Source organism: Danio rerio, chromosome 8 (assembly GCF_052040795.2).
Source record: "Danio rerio strain M-AB ecotype USA chromosome 8, GRCz13ab, whole genome shotgun sequence".
NCBI classification, from domain to species: Eukaryota; Metazoa; Chordata; class Actinopteri; order Cypriniformes; family Danionidae; genus Danio; species Danio rerio.
In genome coordinates, this window is record NC_141028.1 from 18,969,909 (window position 1) to 18,989,177 (window position 19,269).

General features: G+C 36.8%; 2 protein-coding genes across 4 annotated transcripts in view; both read left to right on the forward strand.

The window, feature by feature from the left end:
* Window positions 1-2,665: 2,665 nt before the first annotated feature.
* On the forward strand, window positions 2,666-10,176 carry plk2b (polo-like kinase 2b (Drosophila)). 2 transcript variants are annotated; one of them, XM_087263648.1, is made up of 14 exons: window positions 2,666-2,885; window positions 3,345-3,452; window positions 3,588-3,704; window positions 3,788-3,917; window positions 4,012-4,995; window positions 5,273-5,862; window positions 5,952-6,099; window positions 6,180-6,274; window positions 6,387-6,519; window positions 6,613-6,693; window positions 6,802-6,961; window positions 8,371-8,500; window positions 8,627-8,737; window positions 9,575-10,176. In XM_087263648.1, exons 6-14 carry the CDS (start codon window positions 5,671-5,673, stop codon window positions 9,764-9,766), a joined length of 1,242 nt encoding a protein of 413 aa, XP_087119774.1. In that variant the 5' UTR covers window positions 2,666-2,885; window positions 3,345-3,452; window positions 3,588-3,704; window positions 3,788-3,917; window positions 4,012-4,995; window positions 5,273-5,670; the 3' UTR covers window positions 9,767-10,176.
* An 860-nt stretch (window positions 10,177-11,036) lies between these two features.
* The window catches only part of mier3b (mesoderm induction early response 1, family member 3 b), a 72,683-nt gene continuing 64,450 nt past the window's right edge, over window positions 11,037-19,269 (forward strand). For both annotated transcript variants that reach the window (XM_087263708.1, XM_087263709.1), the window contains exon 1: window positions 11,037-11,065. The gene's annotated coding sequence lies outside the window, so the exon portion shown is untranslated. The remainder of the gene's footprint in view (window positions 11,066-19,269) is intronic.

Consider the following 19,269-nt stretch of genomic DNA (forward strand, 5'->3'; position numbering starts at 1 on the left):
AAAAGCTGAAGGAAAATTAATTAATGAATAAAAAAAAAAACAAAGAGAAGAAAGTGTAAAATTCAATATGTAGTGGCAAAATGACACCTGCACTAGAAAAAACCTGTCGTGAATATTTGTGTTTTTCGATACAACGACATAAACATCCTTATATCAAGATATATTTATTTAAATGCAAAATGAAGAAGTTAAATATTGTTTTCTAAGAAAACAAAACAAAATTGTGTGAGTTTCCTCCTGTCACTGTCAGTGATAAGTTGCTGGATTTGCTAGATAAGTTGGCGGTTCATTCTGCTGTGGCGATCCCCGATGATTAAAGGGACTACGCCAAAGGAAAATGAATAAATTAATAAATAATAATTTATTTTAGGTGTTTTAGCTGTCACATTTTATAAATACATTTAAATTTGTAAAAAAAACTATTTGTAAATATAATAGGAAAAATGGTGATGCAGTGGCGTAGAAGGTAGTGCTGTGGCCTCACAGCAAGAAGGCCGCTGGTTCAAGCCTCTGCTGGGTCAGTTGGCATTTCTGTGTGGAGTTTGCATGTTCTCCCTGCGTTTGCGTGGGTTTCCTCCGTATGCTCCGTTTTCCCCCACAGTCCAAAGACATGCAGTACAGGTGAATTGGGTAGGCTAAATTGTCCGTAGTGTATGAGTGTGAATGAGTGTGTGTGGATGTTTCACTGAGATGAGTTGCGACTGCCACTGCATAAAAACTTGCTGGATAAGTTGGTGGTTCATTCCGCTGTGGTGACCCCAGATTAATAAAGGGACTAAGCCAAAAAGAAAATTAATGAATGAATAATGGGAAAAATGTCAAAATTAGGACTTCCTTGAATAATTATAATAATTAGAGTCAAGAACTCTGATGCTGTACAGGCCAGAATTCCCATTAAAAAGGGGGAATACAGGTAATTCATATGATTAAATTATGCTATGTTATTTAAACTTTAGGCAAGTTAACTGTATTTTAAGAACGGTCTTAAAAGGTCTTAATCGTCCATTGTAGGATTTACAATTTAAGGTCTTTTAAATCAGAGCAGAAAGGAAAAATAAAAGCCGAAGGAAAATGACTGAATCTTTCATTCATTCATTTTCTTTTCGGCTTAGTTCCTTTATTAATCCAGGGTCGCCACAGCGGAATGAACCGACAACTTATCCAGCATGTTTTTACGCAGCGGATGCCCTTCAGGCCGAAAATGACTGAATGAATGAATTTTTAGAAAATCTGAGCAGAAAGTATAAAATTTAATAAGTAATGGCAAAATGACACCTGCACTAGAAAAAAAAACCCTGTCGAGAATATTTGTGTTTTTCAATACAGTGACATAAGCATCCTTAAACCAAGAAGCATTTACTTTAGATACAAAATGAAGAAGTTAAATTTTGTTTTCTTAGCAAACAAATCAAAACTGAGTGAGTTTCTGCTTAAAATAAGAACAAATGCTAGTGAGGTGTGGAAATGACTTTTTAGGTTTGAATAAAGTGGATTTTTCTAAGCTCTTTGGCAGATTGTTGGTCTTGTTTTAGACATAAATCTGCTTCATTTTGATTAGTTTCACAGAAAATGAGACTTTGCAGCTCATGTAAGTTTGCCTTTAGAGTAAAAGTATGTTGATTTAAGAATTTTTTTACATTTGCACTAGTGTAGATGTTATTTAGCTCTTCTGGTGTTTAGCAGCAGAGCTATTCAAACAATTTTGTGTGTCTAAAACTAATTTAAAAGAATTAATGAAATAAGTGAAAGCATGCATTTGCTAACTTCAAATAATGCAATGTAAAATAAGGGAATGCTTATAATTTACTTTTAGAAAATTGAGTTACAGCAATCCCTTTAGATTATGAAATACATTTTCAGTACTTAATCTTGTTCACACTTTACAATACGATTTCATTATTGTATTTACTAACTAATAATACTTGTACAACATTTATAAATCATAGTTTTACTGATGCATTATCAAAATCCTAATGCATGATTGTTAACATTAATTAACGCACTCACTTAACATGAACTAACAATGAACAACTTTATTTTCATTCTAACGTCAACAAAGATGAACAAATTCAGTATTAAATCTGTTGCTAGTAGTTATATTAAATTAGTAAATAAATTAACTAATACATCCTCATTGTAATACAACATTTTATATTTACATCTGTAATCTTTAAAATAACCATAACATGCCAGACGTTGTGAATCCATTTGGCCACAAGGCGGTGCTCTTAAACTTCCTAATGATTTAGACAATTTAAAAAAACGCACAAATCATGTATCGACGATTGCTTCTGTAATAAATAAAATATTGCTAATATCACGACAGTGCTTTTCCCTCAAATACTTTATATGAAGTCTTTCGTTTAACAAGACCGTATATGTATTTAGACCTGAGATTTCGACTGGAGTATCTATCATCACTGCGCACTGAGAGATTAAAGTGTGGACGTCTGGAACAATTGCTCATCCAGACCTGGTTTTCGCTGTAATCGTTGTCTAGTAGGTGTCTATAGGAGTGTCTGGGATGTTAAATAATGAATACGGTGGTGAGGTAGTTCACACAGATGACAGCGCTGTACGCCAGAGCTGTACGCCATATAGGGTCTTCCCCTTTCGTGACGCAGTTCGTCAGAGCTATAAAAGCCAGGAGACACTCTGCTCCGGCAGCACTGTGACAGAAAGCACAGTAACACACAGCCATGGAGACACTAAGGAATACCTCCTACCCAACTATAACCACACACAGCGAAAAGATGTGTGAGCTCAGTAAAATAAGTGAGCAAGGATGGAAAAAATCCGAGGAGAACAGTCGGACAGAGTATTCCAGAATCATCACTGACCCCAACACTGGGAAATGTTACTGCCGGGGAAAAGTTCTGGGAAAGGTAATGACCTCAAAGTTGATGCAGATATTATTTGAAATACTATATTCCTTATTTGTACAGAAAGTATTTATTTTATGTAAATACTTTATTACTTTTTACTATTGTTATGTTATTTGTGTTGCTTTTATAAAATGCATTTCTCATCTCTATCTATCTATCTATCTATCTATCTATCTATCTATCTATCTATCTATCTATCTATCTATCTATCTATCTATCTATCTATCTATCTATATCTATCTATCTATCTATCTATCTATCTATCTATCTATCTATCTATCTATCTATCTCTATATCTATCTATCTATCTATCTATCTATCTATCTATCTATCTATCTATCTATCTATCTATCTATCTATCTGTCTGTCTGTCTGTCTGTCTGTCTGTCTGTCTGTCTGTCTGTCTGTCTATCATTTTGTGCATCTTGATTAACATTATCTTCTCTCTGTTTGCCATAGGGAGGCTTTGCAAAGTGCTATGAAATGACTGACCTGTCCTCAAGTAAAATCTATGCAGCCAAAATCATTCCACACACACGTGTGTCCAAACCCCACCAGAGAGAGAAGGTAGGATAAACACTGCATATGTACAAAAATGTTATATAGTTATAAAATAATAATTATAATTATAGAGTTTGTTTATATTGCAATAGAATTTGATAAATAAGATGTCTCATTAATTCTCTGTACCTTTTGTTCCAGATTAATCGAGAAATCGAGCTGCACAGAACTCTCAGCCACAAACACATAGTGCATTTCTACCATCACTTTGAAGACAAAGACAACATCTATATTCTGTTGGAGTACTGTGGAAGAAGGGTATGCATTTTTAAAGTGAACAATTTTATAGTAATGTGTCATGCAAATGCACCCTAATTGACTCCTGTTAATCTTTTTTTTAGTCACTGGCTCATATACTGAAGGCACGTAAAGTCCTAACAGAACCAGAAGTGAGGTATTACCTGAAACAAACAGTTTCTGCTTTAAAATACCTGCACGACTTGGAAATCCTGCATCGTGACTTGAAACTCGGTATGTATGCATTGGCATGCTGTCCACACAGGATGCATATTAACATTCCATCAGTGCATAAATAGTTAAAATTCTTCTTTTTCATCATTCAAAGGCAACCTGTTTGTGAGTGACTCAATGGAGCTGAAAGTGGGTGACTTTGGGCTGGCTGCCAAGCTGGAGCCAGTCAGCAACAGACGCAAAACGATCTGCGGTACACCCAATTACCTGTCCCCGGAAGTGCTGAACAAACAGGGCCATGGCTGGGAGTCTGACGTGTGGGCTCTGGGCTGCATCATGTAAGTTTGTCACCCTCAGATCCGAGGGTTTCCTTTTATACGCTATATTTGGAAAGTGCTCAGCATGAATAGGCGGTGATTGCAGATTCAGACTCAGATGAATGAGTATTTTTGTGTCTGGTGATCATGCTTTACCTTTAGTGTTTGAATGTCATAATCACAGCGAGTGGCGTACAGTTCATCTGCAGTGATTACATGCTGGCGTCTTTCCCTTAGTCTCATTTCAAAACCTTGAATGAATTCATTCATCCGATGAACACAAAAGATGGGTTTTTGAAAAATATAGCAGCTGCTCTTGTTAGAATAATGAACGTGAATGGCTGATAAAGTGTAACACTAAAGTGGTCTTGCATTTCATGCGTTATTTATTGTGAAATAAATGAATGACGACTTCAGTTTTAGTCTGTCAATCTAGCTATCAAAAAAAACTTCCTTTAAGTGATCATTCAAGCCAGAATAGTCTCAAAAATGGTTTAAATGAATGGTACAAAAACATTAACTAATGAAAAAGGACATGTACTTGATTAAATAATAGTAGAATTTTCCTTTTGCCTAACCTATTTTTAGGAGCCTAATCCTTCTTCTGTTGAATGCCACAATGTAGACATTTTGAAAATATGTGAAATTACAAACAGTCCAGCAAGCATAGGACGTCAAAATTATGTCAGATTGACATTGTACCTCAACCTTGTGGAAACTAAGGTCACGATACTGGAATTTGATACCAATAAATACTAAAAACGCCCATTCCAAGCTAACATTTGAGTGCTATTGAGCACGTTCTTAAACAGTGCTGATTTGTCATTGAGTTCAAAAGCTCAACAGAAATGACTGTGATTGGCCGTGAAGGTCATCAGTTCACCAAATTTACCGCTCTTTACTGAGTGTAACCACAGGTACAGGGACACTGGAGTGGCTCAAAGTCATGTCGATCAGCTAGTTTGTCTATAAGCTGACATACGAGCGATCCGCTGATGAATCACAGCTTCAAAAAGCTTTAGTGTCTCTGTAACTGTGGTTACACTCAGAAAACAGCGGTGAGTTCAGTGAATTGATGACCTTCATGGCCAATAACAGTCATTTCTGTTGAGCACTCGAACACAATGGCAAATCAGCGCTGTTAAAAAATGTAAAAAACGTACTTCAGTATCGATTGGTACCGAATTCCAGTATGAATGTTGCTTTTTGAGTGGAAATGAAAATTGGGTTGACGTCAGAACCCAGCGTCAGACCGACATCAGTGTCCAACTTTCCAATGACCTAAATTGAACCTAATATTAACATCTATAGTTGTTAGTGTTGTTAGTTGTTAAAACACAGTGTTTTGTGTTAACTGTTAGTTTACCAACATTTTTAAAAATGTAGATGAAGCTTTGTAAAAACGTAAGGGTTTATAAATGGTGACAGACTTTTCAGTTTTGGCTGAACCATCTCTTTAAAGATGTTTTGCCTTCATCTTCCGGTTCAGGTACACCATGCTCCTGGGCAAACCTCCATTCGAGACCACTAACCTGAAGGAGACATACCGCTGTATTCGAGAGGCCCGTTACACCCTCCCGTCCTCCCTCTCCCTTCCTGCCAAACAGCTAATTTCCGGTATGCTCGCCCAGAATCCTGTGGATCGCCCGCACCTGGATGACATCATTCGGCATGAATTTTTCACTCAGGTAGGTTAATTTGTTGCGCTGCAGGTTTCAGAACACCCACCCAAGCAGTTGGCTTTTTCTTTAATGTTTTTGCTATGACTTCTCCGCAGGGCTTCATGCCAGAAACGCTGCCCGTCAGCTGCTGCCTTTCTGCCCCAGACTTCCACATTTCCAGTCCAGCCAAGAGCTTCTTTAAAAAGGCGGCCGCGGCTCTTTTCGGCGGAAAGAAGGACAAGGCCAAGTACTATGAAAACATAAGTATGTTCTTGCTTTATGTAACCATGGCATTATTACCATCCATTCAGTGCACCCACGACTAACAGTTCTCCTTCCGACAGATCGCTTGGCAAAAGAAGAGGAAGACATATTCAAGCTCCGACAAGACTTCCGAAAGACTGCAATAAGTAATCAGATTACTACACACTCGCCAGAGGTGAGCGTCGTTCCCTTTTATAGCAGACTCTAATGCGCAGTACTGAGATATTAATAAAGGCTAAGTGTTAGGTCATGCGTGACACGCGTATGCTGTGATTTTTCCTCTTTAGGAAGGAGGAAATCCGTCAGCACCTACAAGAAAGCCTGTTACCCAGGCAACTGCCGGAAGGCCGCAGACGACGAGAGATACCATTCATTTGATTGTTAGAGGCAGCTTGGGCAGCAGCAGTAGCAGCAGTGAATGTAAGCGTGTGTGTGTGTGTTTCACCTGTTCAGTCTGATTCCAGCTCATTAGTATTGCAAGCTGACGTAATGCATCCCGCTGTCTCTCTGCAGGTCTTGAAGACAGCACTACTGGCACCGTGGCTGAGGCTGTTATTAGTGTGTTGAGAGGTTGTCTCGAACACATGCCTAAAGGTGAATAAGACCCATTATGCTTCACACTCAATGTTTTCTAGATTGACTGAGGAAAGAAAATGTGTTATCTTTGCATCTAAAAAGATGCTTTTTTTTCTCCCCCTACAGCGGACAGCCTTCCCAGAGGAAATGGTTGTAATAGCTTGAAGTGGGTGACTAAGTGGGTTGACTATTCAAACAAATACGGCTTTGGCTACCAGTTGTCTGACAACACGGTGGGCGTCCTTTTCAACAGTGGGACTCACATGAGTCTTCTCTCTGACAAGAAGTAGGTGCTTCAAGTTGACTGTTTGCTAGCTCAGTTTTGCTTAGTCTTTAAAAACTAAAATTATAAAGTTCAACTTTAATAAATCGTTCACGTGTGATGTCAGATTGATTTTCGATGTTGCCAGATGTTTTGCTGTCCATATTAATGCAGTGTGAAATCTGCAGTGTGGGCTAAAGCAGAATGTTGAAATGATGCAAAATGTCTTGTGAATTTAAGCATAATTTAACATTCATTATGAATATTTATTGAAGATTTTATTAAAGAGTGTTATAATATTGGTGGTTTTAGTGATTAACTGTCAGAGAGAGTTAATTGGTGACTACATGTAATGGAAAATAGGGGAAATAAGAATCTATAGGAATACATTATACCATTCAAAAGTTTAAATCAGTTTTGTTCATCAGTGGTGCATTTAAGTTATGGAGCCAGATCAGTCTTAAAAATAATACATTTGCAAAATATAATTTATACATCCATAACGCTATTCACATTAACAAAATCCAATTTGTAAGCTCAAAACACAACTCGTAAATGCACCAATTCAATTCATAGATTCAAAACATGATTGTAGAATATACAAATCCCATTTGTAAATTCAAAACACGATTCAAAAATGCACAAATCCAATTCGTAAACTTAAAACACGATTCGAAAATTAACAGATCCAATAAATTAAAAACAAGATTCATAATATGCACAAATTCAATTCATTTGGCAAAAATATTTATGATTTGTACTTGTTAATTCACAAGTTCTGTGTTGTATTTATGAATTGTGTTTTGAATTTACAAACTGGATTTTGTAAGTGTGAATTGTTCTGTGCTTGTATGAATTTTATTTTGCAAATGTATTTTTTTTACTGATCTGGCTCCATATAAAGTGATCAGAGGTAAATGTAGAGACTTATAATGTCTTGAAATATTTTACTTAAGTTTGGACCTCAATTCAAATTGAAAATCAAATAAATTCTAATGATTACTGAAACATATTAGGAGGATATCTAAAGAATTATGTGACTCTGAAAGCTGATGTAATGATGTTAAAAATTCAGCTTTGCCCCTTTAGGAATGTTACATTTCTCGATATCATTATTTTACTGTGTTTTTGATCAAATCAATGCAGCCTTGGTGAGCATAAAAGAACGGTAGTCTACAGTATATTCAATATGATCATTATTATTCCCTCTGATTCCCTTTCCTAGCCTTCAGCGTAGATTCTTTATAATCTTAAGAAAGAAAATTGCACCAATATTCTGCAAATGTCAGCTGCAATGGCATTACAGATGAAAGATTGCAGAAGAGCAAGCATTAGTCATAGACCTCATATATGTGCTTACTGAAACAATCCATGAGCACTGTGTTGCTTTGAAAGTGCAGTTATTGATAATTCTCTTACTTTTTGTCTTTCAGGACTGTACATCAGTATGCTGCCCTCGGTCAGAAGTCTGTTTTCTCTGTTATTGAGGCTCCAGAGTGTGCTGTGGCACATGTCACCATCCTCAAGTACTTCGCCCACTACATGGAGGAGAATTTGATGGATGTGAGTGCACTCTTAGTCTTAACCCTTATGCTTGTATTCACATTTAAAGTCAGAAGATTTGATTTTATATTCTGGTTTGCATTACAAGAAGTTCTAATGTATGCAATTTATTTTTATTTGATGCAGGGAGGTGATGTGATAAGTGAACCAGATATTCAGAAGACAAGAATATACCTGCTGCAGTGGCTGAAATCAGACAGAGCTTTACTGATGCTTTTCAACGATGGCACATTTCAGGTAAAATTATGACCCTTATTTTCTTAAAAAAACAGCTCTTAATGGGACAGTTCATCCAAAAAGCTATTTGAAACATATGCAGAGTGATATTCAAGGCTCACGATGGTACATTGAGGACTTGAAACAATTGGTGTGTGCAAGAAACTGAACAATATTTATTGATTCAGATTCAAAAGTGTTAGATATTAGGTATAAAAAATAATAACATTTAACAAATAGTAATTTTTTTGCATTCTTTGATAAAAGCAGCATAAACATTGTACTTTTACTCACCCTCAAATCATTCCAAAACCTTTATGAGTTTCTTTATTCTATATACAAAGGAAAAAAGCTGAAAACAAGTAACCATTTACATCCATGGTAGGAAAAACAAATACTGTGGGAGTCAATGATTACAGGTTTTCATCTTACTTTTAAGTATCTTCTTTAGTGGTTGGAAAGAAATGCAAACAGGTTTGGAACAAGTGATGAGTGAATAAATGATGACAGTATTTTCATTTCATGTGAACTGTCTCTTTAACGTCTATTTTGTGGTCAAAAATGACAATAGAAGTTTCATCTTTGGGTGAAAGCATTCCTTGAACACCGCAGTTAATGGCACTTGTGTAAACGTTGGTAGAACTCAATGTAAAAAGCTTCTGTCTAGTGCTCTCAACGCCCATCCGCAGTCATGAGTAGTTATCAGTCAGGTCTGCCTTTGTTCAGATTAAAAAGCTGTGTATCCTATAGCCCTGTGGGAAGAAGAAGGTCACATACTCTGCTGTAATAACATCCTGCATCCTGCGAGAGTGTTTCACGGCAGGAATAACAAAGCTCTTTTTCTTCCTCTCCCAACAGGTGAACTTTTATCACGACCACACCAAGCTCATCCTGTGCACGCAGCAGGATGAGTATCTGCTGACGTACATCAACGAGGAGAGAACGTCCGCTACCTTCCAGCTGAGCACGTTGCTGAGCGCGGGCTGCACTGCGGATCTGCGCAGTCGTCTCGAGTACGCACTCAACATGCTGCTGCAGCGATGCAACTGAGCCGGACAGATGAGGAGAACAGTTGGCCACTGACTCAGCACGAGCTGACGATGTCTTTCAATGCAAGGGCAATGAGGAGGGAATGTGGACCAGATGGAGCTTTTTCGATTACTAAGACTCTGTAGATTTACAAATGATGTAATTCGATGAGGAGGAGTGATGTGAGGAAAAGATTATCAAGAGGAAAGAAATACTGGGCTGGGACCAGGGATCCCTCAACGAGAAACTGACTTCTTGTGTGTGTGTGCGTGTGTGTGCGTGTGTGGTGCAATGTTTATAGATCACACATGCATGTCTTGATCTGCAAAATAGTTTGTTTCTTTTATTGACTCTGTCTTTACAGAATATTTATTGTGTACATAGCTGTTTATTTATTTATTTAATGAATAAAGCCAAAAATATTCTAACAACTTTTGAACAGTGATTTCATTGCTTTCACTTGTTTAAACTGTTTTGCCTTTTCCCATTTATATTAGTGTCTAAGCAATGAATAAAAACTATATTTTTATGAGTGTATTATACACATTATTATATTACCTATTATGTTTTATAATACATTACATTGAACTAAACGGTTTCCCAGTACTGGGTTGTGGCTGGAAGAGTGTCCGCAGCGTATAACATATGCTGGAATAGCTGGCGATTCATTCTTCTGTGGTGACCTCCTGTTGAAAAAAACTTAAACCAGCTGGTTGGCTGGGGTTAGCTGATTGACGCGCGTGGTTTTAGAAAGGTTTGGACCATTTCTAGCATGGTCTTAGCTGGTCAGCCTGGAAATTGACCAGCCTGGTTTAAGCTGGACATAGCTGGTTTTGGTTGGGGTGACAGCCTGACTTGGCTGGTCAAGCTGGTTTTAGCTGGTCATCTTCCAGCCTAACCAGCTAAGACCAGGTTGGAAATGGCTCAAACTCCTCTAAAAACCAAGCTGGATGATTAGCTAAAACCAGCAAACCAGCTTAGGCTGGTTTAAGCTGTTTTTATCTGCAGGAAAATTAGGGACTAGCTGAAGGAAAATGAATGAATGAACTAAACTGAACAATTTACACTCATAGACAGGTACATGTGTTAGAAATGAAAAGAGATTTTGAGCATCAATGATTTGATCATATATAAAAAGCCTCAATATATAAGAATTATAGTGTAGCCCTAAAATAAAACATGTTTTGACAAAATGCGACATCTACATCGTGTCACACAGGGCTGTTGCTAAAGTGGGTGTGGCCAAGAAGACGAGTAGCAGGTGTAAAATGCCATTCCTTGGACGAATAGCGAATAATTCAGACACCGAGGATAACTAAGGTAAACCAGTTTAATGATTCAATACCTCTGGCAGCAATCATTATAACTTGTTTTAATTGTCATTTTCGTTTACATTTTTTATTCGAACTCGTGGTCTGTGAGAAACACTTTTTGTGCGCATGCGCTAGGAAGGTAGGTGCTTTGCTTTTGAGTTGAGGTCGGTTGTTGTCGAAAAGTAAAACTAACATTAGTTTGCAAAACTTTGCTGAGCAGTTTGCAATGTTTATCACGATTTTAGAGTCTGGTAGCATCTAATAATGAGGTTATGTCATGTCAGAAAGATTGTATTGGCCTATATTTTATCAATGCAAAATATAGGCCTAAATAAATTTCTGAAATTGAAACTGTGGACATTTTGTAGGACATTGTCCCAAATATCACTGAAAACTAGTCATTATTTATGAATTAGGGGGACAGTACGCTTATGTATGTTTTTGTTTTTAAATTTTAATGTTTCATAACATCATAATTATACGGCGGCTCACATGAAGAAGGTCACTGGTTTGAGTCCTAGCTGGGTCAGTTGGCATTTTGTGTGTAGTTTGCATGTTGTTCCTTCACATTGGTTTTCTCTGTCCAAAGACGTTGTATAGGTGAATGGACTAAACTAAATTGGATGTAGTGTATGAGTGTGTCCCAGTACTGGGTTGCAGCTGGAAGGACATTCACTGCGTTAAACATATGCTGGAATAGTTGGTGATTTATTCTGCTGTGGTGACTCCTGAGGGACTAAACGGAAGGAACATGAATGATTAAATGAATTAAACTCCACCTGTGACAACTGGACTGAAGCAGTTTAATTGACTTGAACTTCCATGTTAAGCTGCTTTGACACGATCTACATTGTAAAAAGTGCTATAGAATAAAGATTAATTGAATTGAACACAATTTACACTCATAGACAGGCACGTGTCAAAAATAAAAAAGGTTTATGAGCATCAGTAATTTGATTATATATTAAGTCTCAATATAAGAATCACAGTATAGCCCCAAATTACAAATTATAACTTTCACACAGGGCTGTTACTGAAATGGGTGTGGCCAAGAAGGTGAGTGGCAGGTGCAAACCGCCATTCCATGGACGAATACCGAAACACACTTGGTTGAAAATGTAGTGTTGCCATTTGTCAGAGATTGATGACAACTAAGGTAAACCAGTTTAATAACTCGGTATCTCTGTCAGCAATTATTATAACTGTATAGTTTTAATTGTCATTTTCGCATACATTTTTTATTTGACCTCGTAGTCTGTGAGCGCGCATGCGCTTTGAGGGCAGGTGGTTTGTTTTGCTTTTGAGTTGAGGTCGTTAGTTGTCGAAAAGTAAAGCTAGTTTGCAAAACTTTGCAGAACAGTTTGCAATGTTTAGAATGAATTTAAAGTCTGGTAGCGTCTAATAATGAGTTTATGTCATGTCAGAAAGATCGTATTTAAGTATTAAATGCACATAAAACATCAACGTAAAATAGGCCTACTTACATTTCTGAAACTTTCTGATCTGGAGACATTTTGTAGTACAGTGGACTAAGTGTTACTAAAAACTAACTTATCATTATTTATTATTTATTTAGGGGGACACTACTTTTTTGTATGTTTTTGTTTTTAAACATTTGAGTTTCATAATCATTCATAATTATATGGCGGCTCACTGATTAGCACTGATGCCTCACAGCAAAAAGGTTGTTGGTTCAAGTTCCAGCTGGGTCACTTGACATTTTGTGTGGAGTTTGCATGTTCTCCCCTGGCATGGGTTTCCTGACAGTCCAAAGACATGGGTATAGGTTAATCAAATAAACTAAACTTGCCATAGTGAATGAGTGTATGGGTGTTTCCCAGTACTGGGTTGGTTGCAGTTGGAGGGGCATTCTCTGTGTAAAACATATGCTGAATGAGTTGGCGGTTCATTCCGCTGTGGTGACTCCCTGATGAATAAAGGGACTAAGCTAAAGGAAAATGAATGAATGTACATCATTATTATTTATGTAGACTGACGCAAGCTGATTTTAATACACTACATAATAGAATTCAGCAGTGTATTCAGCATAAGTTTGGTAACTTTAATAACTTTTCTGAAGTTTGTTTTTATTCTCTGTTATGTAGCTTTTTTTGTGCAAAAATATCAGTAAAAAATAATTAAAAATCAAATTTTATTGACAGTTTTTATATAAATAATCAAAACAATACAGTTAATTTAAAGAGGACAAGGCCCTTTGTAAAATGGCCAATGTTACTTAAGAATATATACAAATATGATGTCAACTTTCTAGATAGTCATCAGATGGATAATAGGAATGCAGAAACATTACGCAGCTGTTATTTTAGATGATAAATGAATGACACATGGCATTGCACATTATATAAACTACGTCCAACTTACAATTAAAGGAAGCATTTCAGACAAACTGCCTGAAAGAATAAGGATATTACCTTGCCACACCTCAAACGGAGAATCACGAATGTTACTGGCACAGTGTTATGTCAGTAGAATATATTTAGCCACTTTTATCTTAGCATCAAAAACCCCACAATCAAGATATTGTCTAAAAACAACCAGGAAGCACACAAACTTTTGAAGCCAGCGTTAATGTGAATTTCCTAAACCCCTTTGACGGATTATCTTGAAAGAAAATGATTTAGCTATTAAAGCTAAATTTAACAAAGCAGATAAAGTATTAAAAATAGGCCACATCTAAGTGTTTTGTCCTCGACGTACTCCCAGTAGACTTTAAATACTGTACAAGAATACTTAATGGTCACTAAATATTAGCCCGTTGATATTCTCAGTACAAAAACACTTCTCTCTCTTGTGAATTCCAAGTTCATGAACTCCTTCTTGAGAAAATTGCTTGGTTCCTCACCATGCGTTGTGCACTTATAATGAACTAGATTGTGTTACTGCCTGACTGACCTGTGCAAAAAATAAATCTGGCAGACATTTAAAAACCCAAATCTTTGACAAGGATGACTCAGATTTCTTCTTTGAGAACTCCACTGCCAAGCAAACGTCTCCATGGATGTGTATGATGTGTTTGCGCTGGTGTACATTGACGTTTGTGTGTATGTTCTGGCTTTTGTTTTTGCATGCGTGTGACACACCTTCTGAAGTGTGTCAGAGCTGAGCTGGCTGCGCACGTGTTGTGCTGATGTGTGGGCTTCACAGATTCATTGCAGGCTTGACAATCTGATGAAATGTTGTTTAGTTCATGCGCTCTGTACTGCTTCCCAAACAGATCCATCCTTCAGATTTCACATTTGACCCTGTAAGGGTGGAATACATCGAGAAAGGAAGGCAGAAGGGGAAATGAATCAATAATCAGAGAAAAAAACGATGAAAATTATTTCCATATAAGCCCACTCTGTATCACACTTTGAGTTTGCTTTGGGAGGAATACAACATGAGTGTAAGGGAAAGGAAGAGTTAAAATCATTTAGAGGATACATTGCAGCGATCTGATGTAGGAAGATGAAACATTTTCATCTGAATTTGGACATTGCGCTGCAATCACTCGAGTAATCAGCTCCACAACGTACTTGACATTTGGATGAAAGGAAAATGCTCTCAGAAAGCAGGAAACAAGATTTATACCAGCAGTGCTGTGAAACTCAAAAAAGGGATGTTTCACATTGGTTCCTTGACTTTAGTCCTGGGAGAAGAATTCCTTTGGGCACAAAATCACATGTATTCCATGTGGAACCAACCCAATTGGCAACATTGTTTTACTATGAATAACTTTCTTGTTTCGGAAAATGCCAAAGCTGCCCACTTACGCACACACAGTGGCTTCCCATTTGCTTTACAAGCCCGATCTAGTTGCTGACGTCAGAAATTATATCATGAAAAGAACACAGTAACTTATTTATGAACAGAAGACTATTTTCTGAGACATCATTCCTTTTCAACACATTGTCAAGGATGTTCAACCTAAGGCATGTCTGAACAGTTTTTAGTTATTATTGTTTAAAACAACTTAGTCTTGGAAAGAAGTAGTGCTTTTTATGACCAGCAATGGTTCATTTGTGTATCATTTTCTTGATGGTTAGCACATTAATAAACCATTACAACCACATTATCCACATTTACGCTCAAAATGGTAAAGTTTTTCTAAATGTTTTAAAGTTATCCCTTATGCTCACCAGTGTTGTATTTGATAATACAGAGAAACATCAGTATTGTGAAATATTATTATTTTACAAAATCATAATAAAATACATTTCTACATAAATATATTTCAAGAGTTTACACTTAGCTGATGATTGATTATAAAGCTTTTTTTGGCATGCTATCCCAGGAGAGAGATCTGAGCTCATAAGATCACCCTGGGCTCCCTCCCAAATTTACAGGGCAGGAGGGGAGATTGAGCTCAGGTAGATCTCATAAACTCCCCCTGCTAATTTGTGGTTGATGACAAATTGCTTTATGTGGAAAAAATACTTTTGGCTAAGAACTTGATTATGGTGCCAATTTGGTTTAGTCAATTTACTTATGATGCATGTCTGGACGGTCGGAGGATACCTGGCTACTCGGGGAAACCCACGATAACATCGGGAGAATATACAAACTGCACAGAAACGCCTAGTGACCCAGTGAGGACCAGAACCAGCGACGTTCTTGCTGTGAGGCAACAGTGCTAACCACTGGGCCGCCAGGCTGCCCAATCTAGGAAAAAAAAGGGCTGGAGGAATAGGGAAGGAAGAGGGGATTCTTCAAGACGATGATGACTGTGGTATAAAGACTATGGTTTTTTCAGGAGTTCACACTTAGCTGATGATTTACTATTAAGCTTGTTTGGCATGCTGTCTCGAGAGAGCCCTGACCTCAAAACGTAAGATTCTCGAGCCCAGGACTCACTCCCATTACAGAGCTCCACCTTCTTTCTTAGATGGGTGCAATCTCATCTGTTCATTAGCTGCTACAGCAGGGGAGTTTTCGAGATCTACCTGAGCTCAAACTCCCCTGCTGTAGCAGATAATGAACAGATGAGATTGCACCCATCTAAGAAAGAAGGTGGAGCAGGGGTTGAAGGGAGGATTCTTCAAAACTAAGATGGCTGTGATTCGTAACTATAACTACAAAGGGTATTTATAGTGCCTAAGAAATCGTCTGATTGGTGAATTATGAATGGGCTAATGCATGACCAGCTGTGTTCAATTATAAGCATGTGATCCTCTCGAAATTAGTTTATAAATAAACTTCACTTAAAGCATATTTAAAGGAAAACTTCACTTTTTGAAAATATTCTCAATTTTTTTACTCCCCCAGAGTTAAAGGGTTGAGTTTTATCATGTTGTAGTCTATTCAAACAATGTCTGGGTCTGGTGCGAACTCTTTTACCTCCGCTTTGGATGATTTACCTATTTTTAAACTATAGACTCTTCTGTAGTTACAGCGTGTACCAGACGGAAAATTAAATGTAGCTGTTTCCTAGGGTGATATGGATAGAAACTATACTCTGATTCTGAGATAATAATCAAGCAACTTTGAATTATAACTGCACCTGCTGCAGCCGTGGTACAGCAGCATATTTTCTTGATTATTATGGTGGAATAAGAGTACAGTTCTTAGCCATATTGAGCTAGAAAATAGCAACTTTCTAACTGCTAAATGAGTAACTATATATGTACATTGTATTGTCACTGCCAGTTTTTGTGCTTTTTCAAATGCCAGTTTTCATGTTAGCAGGTTTGTTAAGGTAAAAAGTACGCAACAAACAGAACTATAAAAAAAGTTGTCAGCGATTTCAGTTTCACTTTCGTAGCTGCTCTACATAGATCTGGAACACATTTGCCAGCCACATAATGCTAGCCTTTGGTCACCATTGGCTGATGATTCACTTTCAACCACCTTTTAACATCAGGCTGAGAACACAAAAATATTTTTAGTATTGTTAACATTGTTTATTCTAGGTAGGGATGAATCGATTATAAATTTTGGTTGTATGATTATAGTCTTAAGAATAATCACAGTCTCACTGTTTTTATGCATTTCAAAACACACTTAGTTTAGAAAATCACATGAAAACTTAAAATTTTAAAGTGTTATTCATTGCTGCTCAGCAACTAAATAATACAGTACAAAATAATAAAACACAAACAATATAATCCATTTTGATTATATTGAAAATATAAATCTTGAAAATACACTGAAAACACTAAAAAATAAATGACAGAACAATGGTTAAGTAAATAAAAATAAGAATAAGTGATTTGTCTAGTGTAAATCTAGGTATCGTATTACTGTATTTCCCCTTTGAAGAGAGTAAAAGACTGCTGAACCTGTCTGAAATGCACCTTTGACCAACTATATTTTGAACTTGTCTGGTATTTTATGTTTGTATTTTTTTTCTTTTTGGAGAAGTGTGTATATTCCATACAAAGTATGAAGCTGAACGGTTAGTTCTTTTCACGTGACTCGCAGTATGTTTGAGCCATTCTTTCAACTAGCTGCGCATAGAAAGCCTGAGCGAGTTGAGCCGAGTGATGAAAAGAAAAGAAATAACGAAGTTGCGTGCACAAAAGACATGATATGTGAACGGCCCTTAGTTAATAGCCTTAGCCATAGTTAAACCAGTGTTTGTGCGTATCAGCCCCGGTGTATAAGCTTGGAACTTTAAAGTAACACACAGTTGGCATAACTTGTTTAATTACAGCAGTTTTGAGCATATTTAATTGTTCTTTATGATGAGAAAATTCATTAATTATACTATGGTACATTCATGTATGCCATGGTGATCATACCAGTTGGTGCAAAAGAAAACCACTGTACTACCAACCTACATGAACAACAAAAAATAGTATGTTTTTGATAAAACAAGCCTCATACAAACATACTAAACTAAATTCTTTACTAGTTTTCTCAGCCTTAAAATACCCAAAGTTCTCAAACCCTTGAGGCATGTTGACTTTCTAAACCATGTGAGTTCAGAGAAATACCATTTCAAATGTTATCAGTGAACAGAGTTTAAAGTGTGTCTGTTTTTGTCAGGGCTTTGGGTAAAAGCAGTCAGCCTCAGGGCATCAGTGGTCTGAATGCATCTCAGAGGACTCACATTTAATTACCAGAGAAGGTTCAGCGGATGCTCACAGCAGAAAAGCTGCCACAAAATGACAATCGGGTAGCAGCAAAAATGGGACAGCTTCATGCTGCATATTATGGGAATGTGTGCTGATAACAGAGCTATGTAATTTGTTTACACAACAATACAAAGTTTAATCTGAAAACTATCAAAATGTTTTTATGAGTTATGAATAAATCATTCCACATGGCCTTACAAATTTGCTCTTGTTGTCAAACTATGTGCTAGCTTACACAAGAAAATTCCCAGCGACACATGCCAGCTTAGATAAAATTCTCCGTGAAATACCGGAACACATGCCTAACATGAAGAAGCTGTGTGCAGCTGTTCTCTTGTTATTTCTGAATACACCCAAGACAAACATGCCAGTTGGACAGTTTCTGTCAACAGTGGCAAAACTAACAATATTGCTGTGTATTTATGCTGTGAAATCCTGGACACACATCCTAGTGGATATCCCATGTTTGTCACTTTAAGAAGAACAATAGCATGGGTGGGTGTGGTAGTGCTTTTAGTTTCATAGTAGATTTGTCTTGGAAGACTTAAAACTAATATTTTACCACACCTGCTGCTAGTCCGCTTTACTGCCACTAAATATTTTTACAATGCTTTGGCTTTCATATGTTCATTGGGATCTTTTAAAGTTTCTTTAGAGAACTTTATTCTGTTTCTTAAAGTGCACATTTGTGACTGTGAGTCAAGAAGACACTTGGTTGTTCATGTGAGAAAATGGCTGTGCTCTTTGGAGCTGCACAATATTAAATTTTTCTGCGATACATATTGTGATATTGTATATAATTTTACCAGATGAAAGTAATAGCTTCATGTAAAAAGAATAAACATAATTTTACATTGATTATGATGATTTTGTAGAGTGCATCTGCATTAAATAAAATAAACAAATCAAAAGTATTTTTAGAAATAGTACAGCAAAGATATAGAGTAAATAAAAAAAATAAAAAAACTATTTTTTTTTTCTGGGAGTCTAGCAGTATTAAGATACACAAATTGAGTAATCAAATGTAAAAAAAAAATTGTTTTTTTGTGTGTGTATATATACATAAGCACAATCAATCTTTCTTAAAGTTAAAAACATTATAATTTCTTGTGTGGCAGCACGGTGGCGCAGTGGG